This window comes from Anneissia japonica, unplaced genomic scaffold, assembly GCF_011630105.1.
Source record: "Anneissia japonica isolate Jap-2015-1 unplaced genomic scaffold, ASM1163010v1 scaffold287634_len692169_cov176, whole genome shotgun sequence".
In the NCBI taxonomy this organism is placed as follows: domain Eukaryota; kingdom Metazoa; phylum Echinodermata; class Crinoidea; order Comatulida; family Comatulidae; genus Anneissia; species Anneissia japonica.
Genome location: NW_022739883.1, coordinates 656,706 through 674,541, shown reverse-complemented (window position 1 = coordinate 674,541; position 17,836 = coordinate 656,706). Strand labels below are relative to the sequence as shown.

The 17,836-nt window shown below is 34.2% G+C and overlaps 1 protein-coding gene and 1 long non-coding RNA gene across 2 annotated transcripts in view; one reads left to right on the top strand and one right to left on the bottom strand.

Moving 5' to 3' along the window:
* Nucleotides 1–17,836, top strand: part of LOC117118081 — a 49,912-nt gene that overhangs the window by 9,321 nt on the left and 22,755 nt on the right. The window contains exons 19-42 of the mRNA XM_033262577.1: nucleotides 590–715; nucleotides 1,605–1,781; nucleotides 2,687–2,857; nucleotides 4,139–4,261; nucleotides 4,368–4,496; nucleotides 5,032–5,174; nucleotides 5,435–5,599; nucleotides 6,127–6,312; nucleotides 7,020–7,497; nucleotides 8,108–8,269; nucleotides 8,627–8,746; nucleotides 9,298–9,512; nucleotides 9,658–9,742; nucleotides 10,035–10,226; nucleotides 10,632–10,745; nucleotides 11,353–11,610; nucleotides 11,972–12,151; nucleotides 12,746–12,927; nucleotides 13,889–14,069; nucleotides 14,460–14,582; nucleotides 14,964–15,092; nucleotides 15,691–16,053; nucleotides 16,746–16,868; nucleotides 17,463–17,582. Of these exons, the coding sequence (XP_033118468.1) occupies nucleotides 590–715; nucleotides 1,605–1,781; nucleotides 2,687–2,857; nucleotides 4,139–4,261; nucleotides 4,368–4,496; nucleotides 5,032–5,174; nucleotides 5,435–5,599; nucleotides 6,127–6,312; nucleotides 7,020–7,497; nucleotides 8,108–8,269; nucleotides 8,627–8,746; nucleotides 9,298–9,512; nucleotides 9,658–9,742; nucleotides 10,035–10,226; nucleotides 10,632–10,745; nucleotides 11,353–11,610; nucleotides 11,972–12,151; nucleotides 12,746–12,927; nucleotides 13,889–14,069; nucleotides 14,460–14,582; nucleotides 14,964–15,092; nucleotides 15,691–16,053; nucleotides 16,746–16,868; nucleotides 17,463–17,582 (4,245 nt within the window). The remainder of the gene's footprint in view (nucleotides 1–589; nucleotides 716–1,604; nucleotides 1,782–2,686; nucleotides 2,858–4,138; nucleotides 4,262–4,367; nucleotides 4,497–5,031; nucleotides 5,175–5,434; nucleotides 5,600–6,126; nucleotides 6,313–7,019; nucleotides 7,498–8,107; nucleotides 8,270–8,626; nucleotides 8,747–9,297; nucleotides 9,513–9,657; nucleotides 9,743–10,034; nucleotides 10,227–10,631; nucleotides 10,746–11,352; nucleotides 11,611–11,971; nucleotides 12,152–12,745; nucleotides 12,928–13,888; nucleotides 14,070–14,459; nucleotides 14,583–14,963; nucleotides 15,093–15,690; nucleotides 16,054–16,745; nucleotides 16,869–17,462; nucleotides 17,583–17,836) is intronic.
* The window catches only part of LOC117118084, a 22,949-nt gene that overhangs the window by 1,721 nt on the left and 3,392 nt on the right, over nucleotides 1–17,836 (bottom strand). The window lies entirely within an intron of this gene.

Sequence of the window (17,836 nt, the reverse complement as noted above, 5' to 3'; positions counted from 1 at the left end):
ATTATTTGCTTTTCTTCACATTTATTTATTTTTTTTTGTTTTTCCCAGTGTTCACGATTGGATTAGTAATTAGCGTTTAATATAATGGTCTTTTTAAAAGTCTGTTACTAGTAATTGATTATCTTCACAATGATGAATACGTGTATGCTACCCTTTTTATTGTTCGACGGTTGGTAGAGGTACTAATTGCTGCCTGAATAATATTTTGTACAAAGGCCTAGCTAGACTGATAGGCTATGGGGCATGGGCCTGAAATCCTTTCTTTGTCAAATAAGAAACGTAGTTAAATGTTAACTGTAACTGATCTATATTTTAGCAATTAATACATTACCTTTCGCTTTTAGTGATATATTTTTATAAGCCTATATTTGGTTGAATAAATAGGATGTCATTTGTGCATTGAATTTTTATTTGACGAAGTATTTGATTTAATTACTAGTTTTTAACATACAAAAATATAGGCATACATAAATACTCTAAATTTTAAAGTATTAAAACTTTACTTGTAATGGTTATTTGTTATTATAATATATATGTAATATATTGTAATAATTGTAATAGTTATTTTTAACTTTTTAATTTCTTTTAGTTACTTGCCCACCTACTTTCTTCAGATGTTTGTATGGATCTTGTATATATGATGAATTCACATGTGATTACTATATATATGATTGCGGTATAAGCAATTATGATGAATCAATAGAGGTTTGTGCAGGTAAATGTTGTTCATATTTGTTGTAAAAGCTGATTGGACCTTTCCGGAGTGTCAATCAAACTTAACTGACCAATCAGAACAGCGCCAGAAATATGCGCGACTCACATATGCATGTGTTCAAGGGATGGGGCTTAGCGAAATAGTTCATTACTCTTTGGATTAGTTCTTGTAAATACTGTACTCAGATGGGTTAATTTAAACCACACAGGAATATACGGTATTTTTTATCATCACCCTCCATCAAGTGCCAGTAGAAGTATGATGAGAATAATGCAGATAATACCAATGTACTATAAAGACCTAACAAATAACAAGAATGCTAAGAAAGCCAAAGCATGGATAACATATTTGCTTGACTAAATGATACACAGGTCTCATGTCTGGCTACATAAACCGTATGCGAACTGCACACATGAGGAAAAAGCAAGATTTAATTTAAAAACAAATACAACATGGTGGTGAGCCGGGCACTCACTGAGACATTGGTCGTTGGCCGACGCGATTCTATGCAGAACACAACGCGACGATGCGCGCGCAAATAATCGTTTTTTGCTGATGATCTGTTCAGGCTGCCACCAACAATCAGCAGACAGTGTCGCATCGTCTATCGATCACAAAGAACGGAATTGGATTTGGCCAGCTTTACTTCGCTACAGTGGTAAATTTAGCTTCTCTCCTTGACTTGGGACTACCACCCTCCGCTTCAGGTTGGGATGTAGTCCAACTCTTCGAAAAGTTCACTACTTCACTCCAAACCATAATTTTATTAATAATAATTGTATTTGTATATTCATTATGATAGCAGTTTTTTGTCAGTGTAACTGACCTTAACTTCAAAGCAATTTAATTTAGTTAGGTAATGTTACAAAAAATTTAATTTTCTTTTTAGGAAGTTGTGAAGTACCAGATCCTCCTGAAAATGGTGATCTTATCGAATCATTCTATTACGTTAATTACCGAAATGGAACCACAGTGTACATTGTATGTGACAGTGGATACACCATGGTTGGACCTGATTCAAGTACATGCTATAATGGGAAAATGTCAGAATTACCAACCTGTCATGGTGTGTTTCTTTTCTCAATATCTACAGTAATTTTGTTTATGTACATGATTGCTAATTACGTTGTTGTTACTTGAAACGTTATAAACTACGCAATGATTTATACGGCTTATACTTTCATAATTATTTAATTTAATGGTATAATGTTCTATATATGCAATTTGATCTAGATTTTGAATTAAATAGGGAAACAAAACAACTCATACTATTATATTTTAGGTATATATAATGATTTGAATTTTGGTATACATTTCATTGACAATGAATATTCCTATCACAAGAGGACGTTGAACCTAATAGTCAATATACCTTTCTCTGTTATCAGAGATAGTAGTAGCAGCAGCAGATAGCAGTAGTAACAACATAATAATCATATGAAACAATTGTAAAGCAACTTACTGCTGTGTAAACGTTACAAGTTAATTATTAGAACAGGTGAATTTAAAATTTGACTTGTATTGCTGAGGGGATTGAGTGTGAAGTGGATGCTAATTCCAGATTTACCTTGGTGAAAAAACTCTTTGGCTCAGATTTACAAATAGCCCCAACCTGGGAACACAGCAGTAGAACAATTTAACAAAGAAAATTATCTGCTAGTCATCAGACATAAATATACATATAATTATTGTAGGCTATAAAGGATCAATAAAGCTTACGAGAACTGGCGTATAATGGCGTACATTGCATAAAGGTTTTTTTTCCTCATTAAAAACAACTCATAGGCCTATCCTTTAACAAAATCTCTACAAATATAAAACAACTGCTGGTGTACAGTGACCACAAGTACTAGTAACTTTATTTACCTTGCAATCACTATGGAAGCCCAACTATTTTTTGGAACAATTTTTTTTTGCAATAGCATGAGGTAGCCATACACTGACAGATTACTATAATTTTTTCCTATGCAGAGAATTGCATCTTACCAATGGATCCAATATATGGTTCTGTATCGGGATCGACGATACACGGTGAAAATATTATATTCTACTGCAACAGTGGATTTAGGCCCGATGAAAATAGCAACGTAACTTCAGTCTGTTTGGACGGGCAATACAGTGCTACATCCATTGTATGCAAAGGTAGTATTGACATCCCTATTTCCGACATTTGCTTACTGTTAGGGGTAGCTACTCGGTGGGGTATTATGAATTACCAGGGATCTGTCAATCTCAATCGGAGGAGAGTAAGCTCGAATCTAGCCAGTGGTGCCTTAGAGAAACTGGATAAAATGTTTATGTGTTTTCTTGTTTTGCTATGAGAGGTTACAGATGAGTTGGGGTGGCGGGGGTTTGGGGAGAGTGATGAAACTTAATCCTACTGCCTTTTCATTACACCGTCACTGATATGTGAATAATATGTAAATTCTTCAGCCTGCCTTCAGTGCCAAGCATGATTATATTAGTCGAGGCTGCTGATCACTTAATTCAAATAAAGTCTCTTTGTGAGGCATTATTTTTTTTTTTTTTTTTAGTTTTAAAAGACTGCAGATGCTTTACAACAATAAAAAGCTTTGTATAAACTACTTTGATAGGTAAAAAAACTTTCGGATTCGTATTGTACATTTTTCTATTGCTCTGTGAATATATTTACTTATATATATTTACTTATATATTTATCATATTGTGCCAACAGATATGTCTTCCTTGTACTGCCTCTTGTACTCTATGAATTGAAGTAGAAAAACAAATGTTTTATGTGTACCCAAAATATATAACAATTATAATTAATCTGAATTGGAATTGAAGTAATAAAAGCTAAATTGCATCCCCAGTGTTTTATTAAATCAAGTATCTAATCTTTCAGAAAGTCGAATCTTGATAACCCAGTCTCTTAATAAGCTTGAAGAAAGCCTATCCTTTCGTGAATACTTACCTGGATAACCGACTAATTGCCATTGTTCCTGAAACGGAACACCCCTTCGAAAAAAATGGAACAGTCCGACCCAAGGCGCCACGTGCGAACCGTCTCCCTAACAAACGTCCTCATTCCCCCTTTCAACGTTGTTCGAAGTCGGATACATCTAGCCTTTGAAAATTTCTAGCAGACTTTTCAAGCAATTCTGTTCTCCTTGGATTTATTTTTGCTTTGGATTTATTTTTGCCTTGGATTTATTTTCAACTTGTGGTTGACAAGATATCCTTTTTTTTGTAGTCTTGATCGGCATGTCCGCTCACAAGTCTTTGTGCTCAGCGTGTGGGGGCCCCAAACCGAGTGTTAAGCTCGACCGGCACTCGGAGTGTCCGTTGTGTCGCTCGTGTAGCAAGGCTGAGCCTTGCGAGATTTGTGCGCACTGGCCCCCGACTAAGTTTGCGGCGGCTCTGGATTATCTTAACGGTAATATCTTTTCTTGGTGTCAACAGATATTGATGAATGTATGGAGAATCTGCACAATTGTTCCAATTTTGCTACGTGTACTAACACACTAGGATCATATACATGCTCATGCTTCAATGGATATGAAGGCAATGGAAAATCATGCAAAGGTTTGTGTCATCCTAATAATGTGATATTCATATTTTTATACTTTGAACACAAATAATAATATAAAAAGAAAAATATAAGCTTATACTTAATTTGTTTGAATTAAAGACATTAATGAGTGCACAAGTGGCACAGATGACTGTTCAGCATCTCCCGCTGGATTATGCCAAAATGAAGAGGGCACATTTTCTTGTTCTTGCAACGTTGGTTATCGTGGAGATGGAAGAATATGTGTTGGTAAGATAAATACATATTCAATAAAATTTTTTGACAATAACACAATATACAATAAAGTTGTAAACAGTATACAGGAGCGGATTTGGCTGGGTGTTGGCCCGGCCCTGTCTCCCCCCTCACTTTTGGAAGGTAAAAAAAAGAAAAGAAAAAAGAAAGAAAAAAAGGATAGCCCAAAACGCCTCAAATGTTATTTTCGGGCGTCTAGAACACATATTGCCCTAGACCCCAGAGGAGAGTGTTGTCTTGATTGACCCAACTTTGGCCCCCCCCCCTCTTTTTTTTGACATCTCTGGATCTACCCCTGGTATAAAATGAAAATGTAGTTCAATTTTACTGAAATGATAACCAATTATGTGGAAGTATAACATTTTTTTAGAATTAAAATTGTGTTTATAATGACTACTATCTTAATTGTACCTTGAATTTCATTTGTACCCTGTTGTTCAAATGACAATAAAGAATATCGTATCATATCGTATCGTATCGTATTAGAAAATATTGTCATACCCTTACAAATATAATATTTCATTTGTAGAAATTACAATGCTGCCATTTGGAGTTGACTATGGCGATATCAGCCTTTTGGAAACAGTCGGTCCAGGTCTGGACATCATTTCACCGGACATAGAACCTCTTACTGGCTTCCCTTATGGAAGCGATTTCTATTATAGAATATATGTAAGTTTGATCAAAGAATGGTCAATACCTTTCCAATTTTCTCACATTTACTACTATAGTTAAATTCAGCTACTATTACTTCTACTACTAAAGCTGCTGCTACTGCAATCAATAAATGTCGCAGTGCGTCGTCAAACCCTCGCAGAAAGTGGAGGTGGAGTTGTCGGTTAACGACCGGTAGTTTAACACATGCGTGCCCAGCTTGAGTCTGTGTTGTGAGATTTCTGGACTTATGAGAACTAATTCTTATGTATTTTCAGTTCACTGATAACGGTGTGGTAGTACTTTCAACCATCAATAGCGAGAAATTCGCCTTTGCGCATCCGACCAGGGGTGGTTTCCAGCCGGACGCAAGTGAACAAATAATTGCACCGTTCTGGGCAGATGCTGATAACTCGCGATCTGATGGAGATATATTCTACCAGGTAAATGTTAAGCTTATCTCTTACCTAAAATAATGTTATTGTCACTGTTGAATTGGAGAATTGATTGGATCAGTACTTATAGGCCCTTATAGGCCTAATGATTTTATACTATACTAATTTATCAAATAATATCTATACTTGTGTTTTCACCCAGCTACCACAGAAAATTTAATTTTTGGAAGACTTAAATCTTATGATAATATGCAATACGGAAATTAGAAAGCCTCAATAGTCTCTAATGGTTTATAACCCTATATCACACTTGCGGCCATGTTGTAGATCTACATTGGGACATTAAATTATGAACATAGATTAAGAGATAAAAACCATATTTATTATTATTTTCTAAGTTGTTTAATCATTATCAGTCCATTATTTAACATTCATGTGACAATGAAAGTGTTCTTATAATGTTTTGTTGCAAGCATTAAGACAGTTAGACCAGCATCCAGAAACATTTTCTTTCATGTATTTTACAATATATTTATGACTACATATAGTAAGTATTTTTTACTTACTGCCAACAGGTGTACAGTGCTCAAGAACCAACAAACAACACTGAGGCTATGCTGCGCACAGCAACAGAAAATATTCGAAATTCGACGGTTTCAGAGGAAAATTACTTTGATAAACAATCATTTGAAGCCAATTGGATGCTTCTAGTGACATGGGTTAACTTGCCACAGGTTCCTGCATTCAGTAACAGGGAAAATGTAGGTCGATACAAATGATTTTCATTCTTGCAGTCTAGTTCTCTGCTTTGATTTTAACATCATATTAAAATGTGATATTATAGATATTTAATGTTTTGCATATTTATGTTATTTCCTATAAAATATAAATTGAACCTGTTAAGTACTTCTTATATCAGTCAACTAACATTCAAATATTAACATTCCTTTGGTGATGACCTTAAAATAGGAATAAAACACCTGTCAAACATTGAAAATTTATTATTTTAAATCTGTGAATGTCCCAGTGGTGGCTCCAGATTTTTGCCGACAGGAGTCCGACATGTCAAACAGTATAAATTTTATATTTTTATTGTTTGTGCTGTTTTTGAAATCCATGAAAAGGAGCTTTCGATTTGTGCGACGACGCGGCGATAGAACGAAATCACTCATGCGTGACCGTTCTACCTGGCGCACTACATTCTCTGCATATGCATATTTGGCCAAATTGCGCTCCTAATTGTTGATAAGGTCCCATGACTCAACAGTGTGCATACATGTGATTGTGAGACATGCACGTATTCATGGCCTTGCTCTGATTGGTCAGTTGTTAGGTTTGGTTGACATTCCGGAAAGACCCATTGCTGTGACACTTATTAGTACATATCTGATCACTTGATTTATGCAGTATGTCTACAGCTAGTACAAAATAATTGATCTTACGATAATTTTGATATTCTGTTTTGTAGACGAACACATTCCAAGCTGCATTGGTAACAGATGGTCGATATGGCTTCGTTCTCTTCAACTATGAAATTAATGAAATGAAATGGGCACCTGAGGTATTAGAAGACTTGGATGTCATCATCGGTTATAATGTAAAATTTTCCCAGAATGTTGAGAGCGTTAATGAGCAATTCAGTTTCCCTGATGAAATGTCGAGATATCGACCTGACCAATATACGGGTAACACTGGCTTGAAAGCGAGATGGATCTTTCGTGTTGAAAGAAATTATCCATGGACAATAAACTACAAACAATTATGTTTGAATTGGTACCAGACACAACCCGATCCATCGGAATGGGACTTCCGGTTAGGTACATGCCCCTGTGCATTTGGGCAAGGAAGAAGTGATGGAAGATATGGCAATGGTAGAAATGCAGCAGGAAGGGCCAGCAGTAGCAGCCCATTGGATGAAGACCTTTTGAATAGAATTAATAGAAGACGTAGGTATCAACTGTTAATGTGTGAGCCATTAATATACACAGGATTGTTTTAAATAATACAATAATAATAAATAAATTAAGTACAAGTATGTATGATGAGTCTTAGTAACAAAAACATCAAATCTGTCTACCAATATGGTAAATTATTTTATAATGGCTGTGTTCTCACACAGCTGCTAATGGTTAGCAGGATCCAGATCCTGCTAACCGTTAGCTGCAATACGTCCATTCGAGAACATCCCGATCCGGATACCAAAAATATGATGATCGAATCACTGGCCAATAAGAAACCGGAAATTTTAAACGCGTATGTGTGATTGGTTGATGACAAAAACGTGCTCAACTTGCTAGCCGATAGCGCTTGCTAACCGTTAGTTGTATCCGGATATTGCTAACGGTTAGCGCTAACCAATCGGGCGTTCTCACGCAGGTGCTAACAGTTAGCGCTAACGGTTAGCTTCCAGTCCGGATACTAGTGCTCTCGTGAGAACCAGGCTTTAATGTACTGTGATATAAATAGATTATATTTATATATACACTATATTCTCAGTAAATTATATCATGCCTGCTAATAGATGTTAAGACCTGGTTACTCTTATATATTAAATAGGATCGTCTTTCTGTTTACAAACATCAACACCATCACCTACGGGTGCGGGAATTAGATGTTGCTACCGTAGAGACCAGTCACTGATTGTAGGTTATGGCACCTATTGGCTAAGTAGTTATCTTGAACGATACCATCCGAATGGAAACTGGACCGAGTGGTATTGTAAGTATTCTTATACTTTAAACAATAAACATAAAGAAGTAAAATAAGTTTCGGATAATGTTACCATCATCATCACATTTATTATTATTATTATTATTATTATTATTATTATTATTATTATTATAATTATTGTTTTTGTTGTTAATAGCATCATTCGTATTGTCCAATATATAAATCCGACCCCTGTTGGATATGTACACATTTCTGGGTTGTGGGCTGATATAGAAACAGCATTTAATTTATTATTGGAAAAGTGCTGTTGGATTATTAACTGACCTTCTGTTTATTATTATTTTACAGTTTTTTTTTCCTTAAAACAATCAACTGATTAGTTAGGCTATATTTCTTATTGTTTAGTGGGAGATATGGAGTCGCGTTACTATTGTTGTACAGGCTCCAAAGATCCTTATTTTTGCGGTCTATATGAAGAGAAACGTCCTCGTGCATCATGCGATGGTTACCTTCCACTGAACACTGGTAATACATTTTTACATTATTATGCCTCATTAGTCACAAACTTCAATTTGAATATGGAGTTGATTATATGTACAATTTTCATTGGTGTGGGGATGGACATTACATCCAGTGCAAAACACTGGGGCCCAGGGCTATTAGGGTCCCATTCAATGGGACCACATAAGCACCTGTTGAAATATTTATGGATTATTATTAGTTTTTATTACTACCCTGATTTAAGGAGGGGGTGGGGGCAGTGGTTGGTAATTAAGAAGCAATTACGACAAATGTGAATCCAGTAATAAGAAAGTACCGAGTCCTATAATGTTTATTCTTTGATTTCAAAATATGGCACCTGAAAATTTCAGAGCTTCCAGGGCTTCCCCTATCTCAAGTAAACATTTATGAGTTGCCAAATGTACCGTCATTGTTTAACAAAATTATGCATATAACTCATTTTTTAATATATATAATTCAATATTTCTTTGTTATTTGGCACCTCATAATCATTACGCTAGGACCTGTTCCCACCTGGCTATGCCACTGAAAACTTTGATTTTATTCTTGATCAGGATGGATGTTTGGCGATCCTCATATGACAACACTGGATGGTTATGAATATACGTTTAATGGTGTTGGCGAGTTCATTTTGGAACAGGTGCTGCTTGATGATGGTCGTCGTTTTGTTGTACAGTGTCGAATGGAACAACCTATCTTACAAACAGATACTTCTGAAGGCGCTACCATATTCACATCATTCGCCGGTGCTATCGACGATGGTACTAAGGTAGAATATTAAATCCATGCTCTTTAATCTCTTTTTTCAATTATAATTGTCATATATGCAACAGTCATATATGCAATTTTGATACAATATGTGAAGTACATTTATGTTACAGTAACTAATTTATAGTAATAAATTTAAAACACAGGTTGAGATGAGAATAACTGAAAATGCAACAGACATTGATATATTTGTAAATGGTACAAGTATTAACAAGACTCAGTTGATTGAAGGTAGTGTACTACAAACTATATAATGATATTTTTGTTTAATAATAAAAGTCAGTGGTTTCCATACAATCGCTAAACGCTATCGCCGACAGCTTTCGGTGATGCTGATTGGTCGGTCGAATCGGGGAGCCTTCCCAATTGCGTCAGGGACTGCTACGCAGTACTACGATTGCACTGTCTGTGGCAACAGTATAGCGATTTTAAGGAAATCAGTCTTAAAACATGTGTGCAACTGCATTTATTTGATATTAATGTTTTAATCCAATTTTGAATGATTCAACTATTTGCATTGCAGAAGCATACACAAGTGCTATGGATACAACATTCAGCATTCAACTTGTAGATGGAGAATATGTCAATGGTGAAGACAGATATTTAACATCTTGGTCTAGTGATGTATCGTTTTCAGTAGCCGTCTCTGCTGGAATGTTGAATGTAATTTTCCAAGCCACAGCGAACTACAAAGGCAAAGCTAAGGGATTGTTAGGTATGGTGTCATATTTTTGCCAATAATAATTAGCTTTTTGTTCTTATTTCTATTATCTAGACCCTGTACTTGACTTTTCTACACATAAATTAAAAAGCTTGAACAGCAAATGAAATAAATCATTCAAAGCTAAACTAATTTATTTTTCTTATATTTTCATTTAAATGACATTTATTCCATGATGGAAATAATAAAGGTATACAGTACAATACAAATAATAAAAAGAAAAAAAAACATCATTGGGATTATGACTAAAAGTAAAACTAGTAATGACCCCAATTACTATGCAACATAAAGTTGATTGAACTCATCAGTACATAATCCATGTTTGTAACATTGAAATTGTTGTCAGTGACAATTCACAGCATATTTGACTAAGTTAATGTGTAAGATATTTAACTTTAGGTAACTGGGATGACAATATAACAAATGATTTTGAAAAGAGAGATGGAACTGTCCTCGTTCCCGAATCTGGACAAAATCTAACCGATGCCGACTTTTTTGAATTTGGAAATTCATGTAAGTGAAAAGTTCTTTTATAAATATAACATTGTATTTTTCTTTTAAAAATTGATCTTCTCACCCAAACGCCCATAGACCATCACTAGTCTGTCGGTTGGAACTCTGACTATTGCTTTCTAAGCAGCACGATCTTGGCATAGGTTGTCTGCTTCATTTATGTCTTTTCCTGTTCTTGTGAGGATCTTTCTAATTCCGTCCTGCCATTGATTTCTCGTCCTTCCTACTGTTTTTTTTTCCCTTGTGGTTTCAAATCATGTATCCTTCTTGGGTCTCTTGTTGGGGACATTCATTTTATAAGGCCATACCATCTTAATTGATTCCGTTCGATGATTGTTATAATCGACTCTAGGTCCAAGATGTTTCTAATTCTTGCGTTTCTGATTATATTATGAGAACTGATGCTCATTTATAAAAAAATAAAAATATCCATATTTATCCAAGAATAAGTCTGGGAACCCTTATTTCTGCTGCTTGTACTTTTCTCTTTAATCGCTCTGTCCATACCCATGTTTCACAGCCGTATATAAGGATAGGTATGAGGATAGGTATGAGTATAGTGCTGTAAATTATAACTTTTACCCTTGTTGGTATCTGTATTTTTCAGGGCGTATTTCTGAATCAGAATCTCTGTTTACTTACAAAGAGGATGAATCTTATGACACCTTTAACAACGAGAGTTTTAGACCAGTATTTCTAAGCGAATTGATAGCAAGTAGCAGCAATGACATGTATGACAAGGCAGTTGAAGCATGTGGAGACAGCAAAATGTGTCTATACGACACTCTGGCAACAAATGATTTATCTGTTGGGGAAAATACACTACAGACCAATCAGGATATTGTAAAGGATGTCAACGAATTAAGTAAGTTTTTAATTTCGGAAAAGAAAATGAAAATTTCCTTCTTATTTTCTTCTTGCCAAACTAATATATAAAAACTGCTTCCCGATAATAACAATCGGGTAGTGTTACAACAACACGGATTGTAATAGCATAATAACAATAGCGGGACATACTATGTCTATTTGTAAAACAGAATTAGGGTATTTCTGCTCATTCAAATTATGAGAACTGATGCTCATTTATAAAAAAATAAAAATATACTATAATTAATTATAGAAAAATAAATACATGAATACAGGAACCACTGCATTATAAAACGGACCCTTGAAGATCAAAGTATGATCTATTATGCTAATTATCAAGTTTTTGAATTTTCTTCTAGTGAATTATCCACCAAACATAACGTACGTAGATGATACATCGGATGCAATCAGTGGAGATTATTTTCATGGAATTGTCGGAAAAAGTTACTCTTTGACTGTAAATGCTGTAGATGAAAACGATGATGACATAATATTTTCTCTTTATGAACCTATTGCTGGTGCTTCAATTGACCCAACAAGTAAGTATGTTATTATTGTCATCCATTATCCTAAAAGGAAACATGATACTCTTACACTTTCATTGATGATCCAAGTTTCTAATCTTTTTTTGTCATACGTATTAGTTTTAAAATTTATATCGTTAAGTATTTAATGTATACAACTCAATGTGTGCTGTGCACATTATAACACATTTTAGAGGCTGAATTTTTATTAAATTATTGATCATTATAATATAAAAAAGATAATAGCAATTTAAAAGACTTTACAGGTATTTTATTATTACAAATATCTTAAATTTGCTGCAAAGAAAACTGTGAGACTGTAAAAAATGATAAGACTCAAGCAATGACATCATTTAAGTGTCTGGTAACTGTCATTATTTTCCTATTAAATTTTGCATTTGAAAGCTATTAACTAAAGTACATGTATTTATGTGGCAGTATATCTATATGGAATATGTACTCAGGAAGACAAACATAGTGTTGTCCTGGTATATTGGTCAATTTACAACTACTAGAGGTAGTGGTGTACTCCCAACACCATTCATTGAGTTAAATTAATCTTACCTTACATTAAACAACATAATGGTTTTCTACAAATTAATTTCACAGCGGGTGTGTTATCATGGACACCAGAAGATACATCCATGGTCAGGCTTGGCATTGTTGCCTCAGACGGTCTTGCAAATTCTACGAAAGAATACCTGGTTCTAATGTGTGATTGCAAAAACGATGGTATTTGTAATTTTGACAATATTGAAGACGATGCTGATGTTTTGGAAAACTCTTTTGCAGTAAGTTAGGGTTGATTGTACAAGGGTGATTATTTAAGAGGAACCAGTGTATGTATGCAACCAAAATAATTAAATATGCCAAACAATGTTAATGGACCTTGTCGGAGTATCAATCAACTTAACAACTGACCTACCAACAGAACAGTGCCAAGAATATGTGTGTGTCAAAGAAGCACATGTGTTGTCCTACAAATGCACATGTCCGCATATGTTTTAACACTGTCAATTAACATGTCGACAAGGACGTGAAGCCCTGCCCACAAAGTCACGAAAACCTTAGACAATGACGGCTAGACTTACCGAGTTGGCGACCATTTTCTTTGCTATCAACCTTCTCTAAGAAAGAGAATTCAGGGTAGGCGGTATACAAATGAATCATATGTTCATAGTGTTTATCTATTTCATGGAACAGGCGGGGAAATTGTTGTAAAAGCCTCTGTATTTCGTTCCCAAAGGAATAGGGAAAAGCCACATTCAGTCAACCTAGTTGTCGGCAAAGGCCAAGTCACTGATGCGCAGTGCTCATGTAAATCTGGGTATCTATAACCAAGCATAGACATCTAGGCCTAGGCTCACGTATGTTTCGCGTAGACAACCAGCTGTCTAAGGAAACTAAAATGTACGAGAAAAAGTTTTTGATCACATGAAATGCTCGCTGATTAGTCGGTTTATTTGTTAATCAAATCTCATCGAGATGTTAATTTGCGGGACCTTAGCTACAATATTCCAGCAAACTATTGAAATTCTAATAGATTTCTTCTCTGTCCCCACTACTTTCATTCTTTTGTGACAAATAAATTTTGTATGCTCATATTTGGGAGTAATATGACATCAGCATGCCACATATTATGTGCACATCACACAAATTTGTCACATAAAATTTGACAGTGTAAACAGAGCTTTAGTTTACTATATATTCAAATTTGAGTTGTATTATTTTACTGTGATGTCATTTCTATAGATTGTTGCATGTACATGCCATCCTGCATATACGGGACTCGACTGTAGTGAAAACTTTGACGCTTGTGCCGAAGAACCATGCTATCCAGGCGTTCTGTGTACAGATAATCCACCCCCAAGTCCTAATGCAACATGTGATAGTTGTCCAGAAGGTTTAGATGGAGATGGATTCAAATGCTACGGTAGCCATTCATCATGTTATTTTTATTTGTAACATTCTATTGTACATTTTAGAACCATGAGCATTGTAAGCTACAGTAATTATTTATTTGTTATGCAATTATCAAACAATATTTCTATGATAATGCAATCATTCAAATTTATTAACAAGTAAAGAAAATGTCTTTGCTATATGATTTTGTTTTTAAAATACGAAGTCACAAATTAATGGAAAAGAAAATTAAATAAAGAAATGGTTAAAGTCAGATAGTAAAGAAAGCATAGGTGATGTATTAAAGTTGATTTTACACAAATGGATTGTGCTGGGAGTTATAAAGAAAAGTAAGGAACTGAGCAAACAGAAAAATGGAAGTGTATTAATCCTTGAATAATAGGGGGCCTACTTTTTTCAGATCATAATGAATGCGAAACTGGTAACGGAGGCTGTCTACAAGAATGCATAAATTCACTAAATAGCTTCCAGTGCAGTTGTTATGATGGCTACACGCTTGAAAATGATCAGAAAACTTGCAATGGTATGTTTGTATATCGTTTATTGAAAACACAGTATCATATCAGGTAGTCTCAAGTATTTAAAATCTCATAAAACATCTTCACTTAAAAAGTTTTCATTCCTAAATATATTAAAATTTAGAATGATTTAATCTTTAATAATTTACACTATAACATAACCGAAATCTATTATTATCAATATGCCGAGAGACATACATTGAAAGTAAATTATACAAAGCTAATAATAAATAAAATATAAGCAAAAAGTATCTAGAAAAATTTTGGATATTGACATAATGTGATTGTTTTTTACACTTGTGTACTCTTTGCTATTTATTATTATTTCTATTATTAGTAACAAAATTAAAATCGAATGTACTATCATATTTTCTACAAAATATTAGATATTAATGAATGTCTTCAAGAAAATGATTGTAGTGAGAATACAATGTGTTCAAATGTTGACGGAAGCTATGAATGCCCTTGTTTACCCGGGTACGTCGATGTTAACGGTGATGGAAATGGGTGTCAAGGTAAGTATATCTCAAAGTGTATTTTATTTTAGCAACTTAGAGGCTAAAATAATCTCATAAAACATCTTCACTAAAAGTTTTCATTCCTAATTAAAATTTAGAATGATTTAATCTTTAATAATTTACACTATAACATAACAGAAATGTATTATTATTATTATTATTATTATTATTATCAATATACCGAAAGACATACTTTGAAAATAAATTATGCCCTTGTTTACCCGGGTACGTCGATGTTAACGGTGATGGAAATGGGTGTCAAGGTAAGTATATTTCTTAAGAAAGTGCGTTTTATTTTAGCAACTTAGACGCAACTTGTGTTTTTCTTCCCAAATTGCTTGCATAACCTAATGTAAACGTGATATAACATGGCAATGCTGTAAGGCAGTAATGTGGTTAACACCGTATTACTGTAATAATTTGTACTGGTGAGAAATTTCCAATCCAAAACATACTTAAACGTACGCATGGCAAACTCTGGTGTCCTATTCAAACGCTTCGTATAACCTAAAGTAAACGGGTTAAATACTGTTTGAAACAGCTGTAAAAGTGCTTCTTTGACTGGAAGTATTGTTCCTGTTCTTTGTTTTCCTAGACATTGATGAATGTATTGGCAGCCCTTGTGATAATCTAGCCATGTGTGAAAATACCAATGGCTCATTTACATGCACGTGTTTACCTGGATATTCAGGAGATGGTTTCACATGTGCAGATGTCAACGAATGTGAACAAAATTCTGACAACTGTGACGTGAACGCAAAATGTACTAATACTCACGGTTCTTTTAAATGTGTCTGCTTGGCCGGTTTTACTGGAAATGGTACTTTTTGTGCAAATATTGATGAGTGTGTAATGATGACCCACACGTGTAGCGTTACAGCAACGTGTACTGATTCTGTTGGAAGCTACACCTGTGGTTGTACCACTGGATACGTTGGAAATGGTCAATCGTGTATAGGTAAGTTTTTAAAATCAAGGTATGGTGATTTTTTTGTTGTTTTTAATACATAACAGTACGGAACAAAAGTAAATAGACCAAGACAAAGTGTAAATATGATAACATTATTTTGCTACTACCAATATGTCATTAACATCAGATTGTTGGAACAAAAACAGTATAGTTGTATTTTAAAGTTAATCATGTTTTTATGTGAATTATTGAGTGTAATTGACTTTAAGAATATAAATGTGTGCACCAAACTCGCCTCTTGCCCTAACTGGTTAAAAAACTAAATGGGTCAGGGATTCAAATTCGATTTTGAACAAAGTTGTTTCTACTAATAGAGTTGATGTGATTATATCACATCATTTGTTCTTCAAACAATGTTATATTTTCTAATTTCATATAGTATACAAAACCAACCCTATTTTGAATATTAAATATGTACAGTATATGATTATGATATATTTCTGTTGTTATTATTTATCTATTTAGTATATATATATAGATAAATAATAATACAAATGCTCAAATAGGAACATGATGTTATAATCCTATCAATTCTTTAAAAAATATTTCAAATGATTGATGTCTTGCATATAAATACATATATATTATATTGCAACATTTATTTCAATTTATACAGTAATCAAAAGTGTAAATTTGTTTACAAATTGTGGTTTATACAGTATAATATATATTTTTGTTAGACCTGAATGAATGTGAAAGTGGAGATAACAACTGTGGAAAAAATACAAATTGTGTGAACACGCAAGGATCTTACACCTGTAGATGTAACACAGGCTATACACTGAGTAATGATACATGCATTGGTAAGGAAATTTATTTATATGTAATATGTAATATAGAATGTTTGATTTTCCTTACAACTACTGTATTTTTTTAGGCACATAGCCAGTAGAGTAAATATAGCTATACCACATCGGTGCAATTTCTTTCACAAGACAAATATAAACACAAGATTCTTAACATAAACTAGGTCAGATTTAGTAGTGGAGTGGTTTTGGTTTAATGAAAAACAAATTTTGGAATTGAACCCAGAGCCCTAAAATTAGAAGGCAAGCATATTCACCACCAAGCTACATGACCCTACCAAGCTATACTCCACTGGCAGCAAATGCAAAAAAAAATTAACTTGCATTGAAGTTATCTAAAGGAAATGATGGTTTCGTGGATAACTAGCTTGTTGATAAAGAGATTGAAGTGTAGACCATCGGAAAAATAAAATATGGCTTATTTTGTTTTTGCAGATACATTTATATCTAGTTTAAAAAGGAATATTTGGGTAGTTGCAATTTTTTGATCAAACCTAATTTCTTATGTAAATAATATCTAAAAATCTATATTACTTTTACACAATGTTATGCTATATAATATTATGCTTTGATGTATGTCTATATCTGCAGATGTCGACGAATGTGATTCGTTGCCTTGTGATGTGATCGGTTCATGTGAAAATATTCCTGGTTCCTACATCTGTAGCTGTCCACCAGGCTATATAACTGGGAATGGAGGCTTATGTGAAGGTTTTCAATCAAGCAATTATCTATATTTACCAGCACACAAAACAATAAAATAAGTGTGTGTATATATTTGCATTCACACCTGGGTTGTGTATATATATTGCCTTGGTTTGGCTCTGTAATCGTTAATGGTCGTGGGACTAGTTTGGGCCCTACCTAGGCTGGTCGAACGTTTCGTTTGGGTCTATACCCCAGCTGCACTGATGAGGCCTGGAAGGCCGAAACGGATCCGTCTGCAGATATTGGGATTCCTTCCA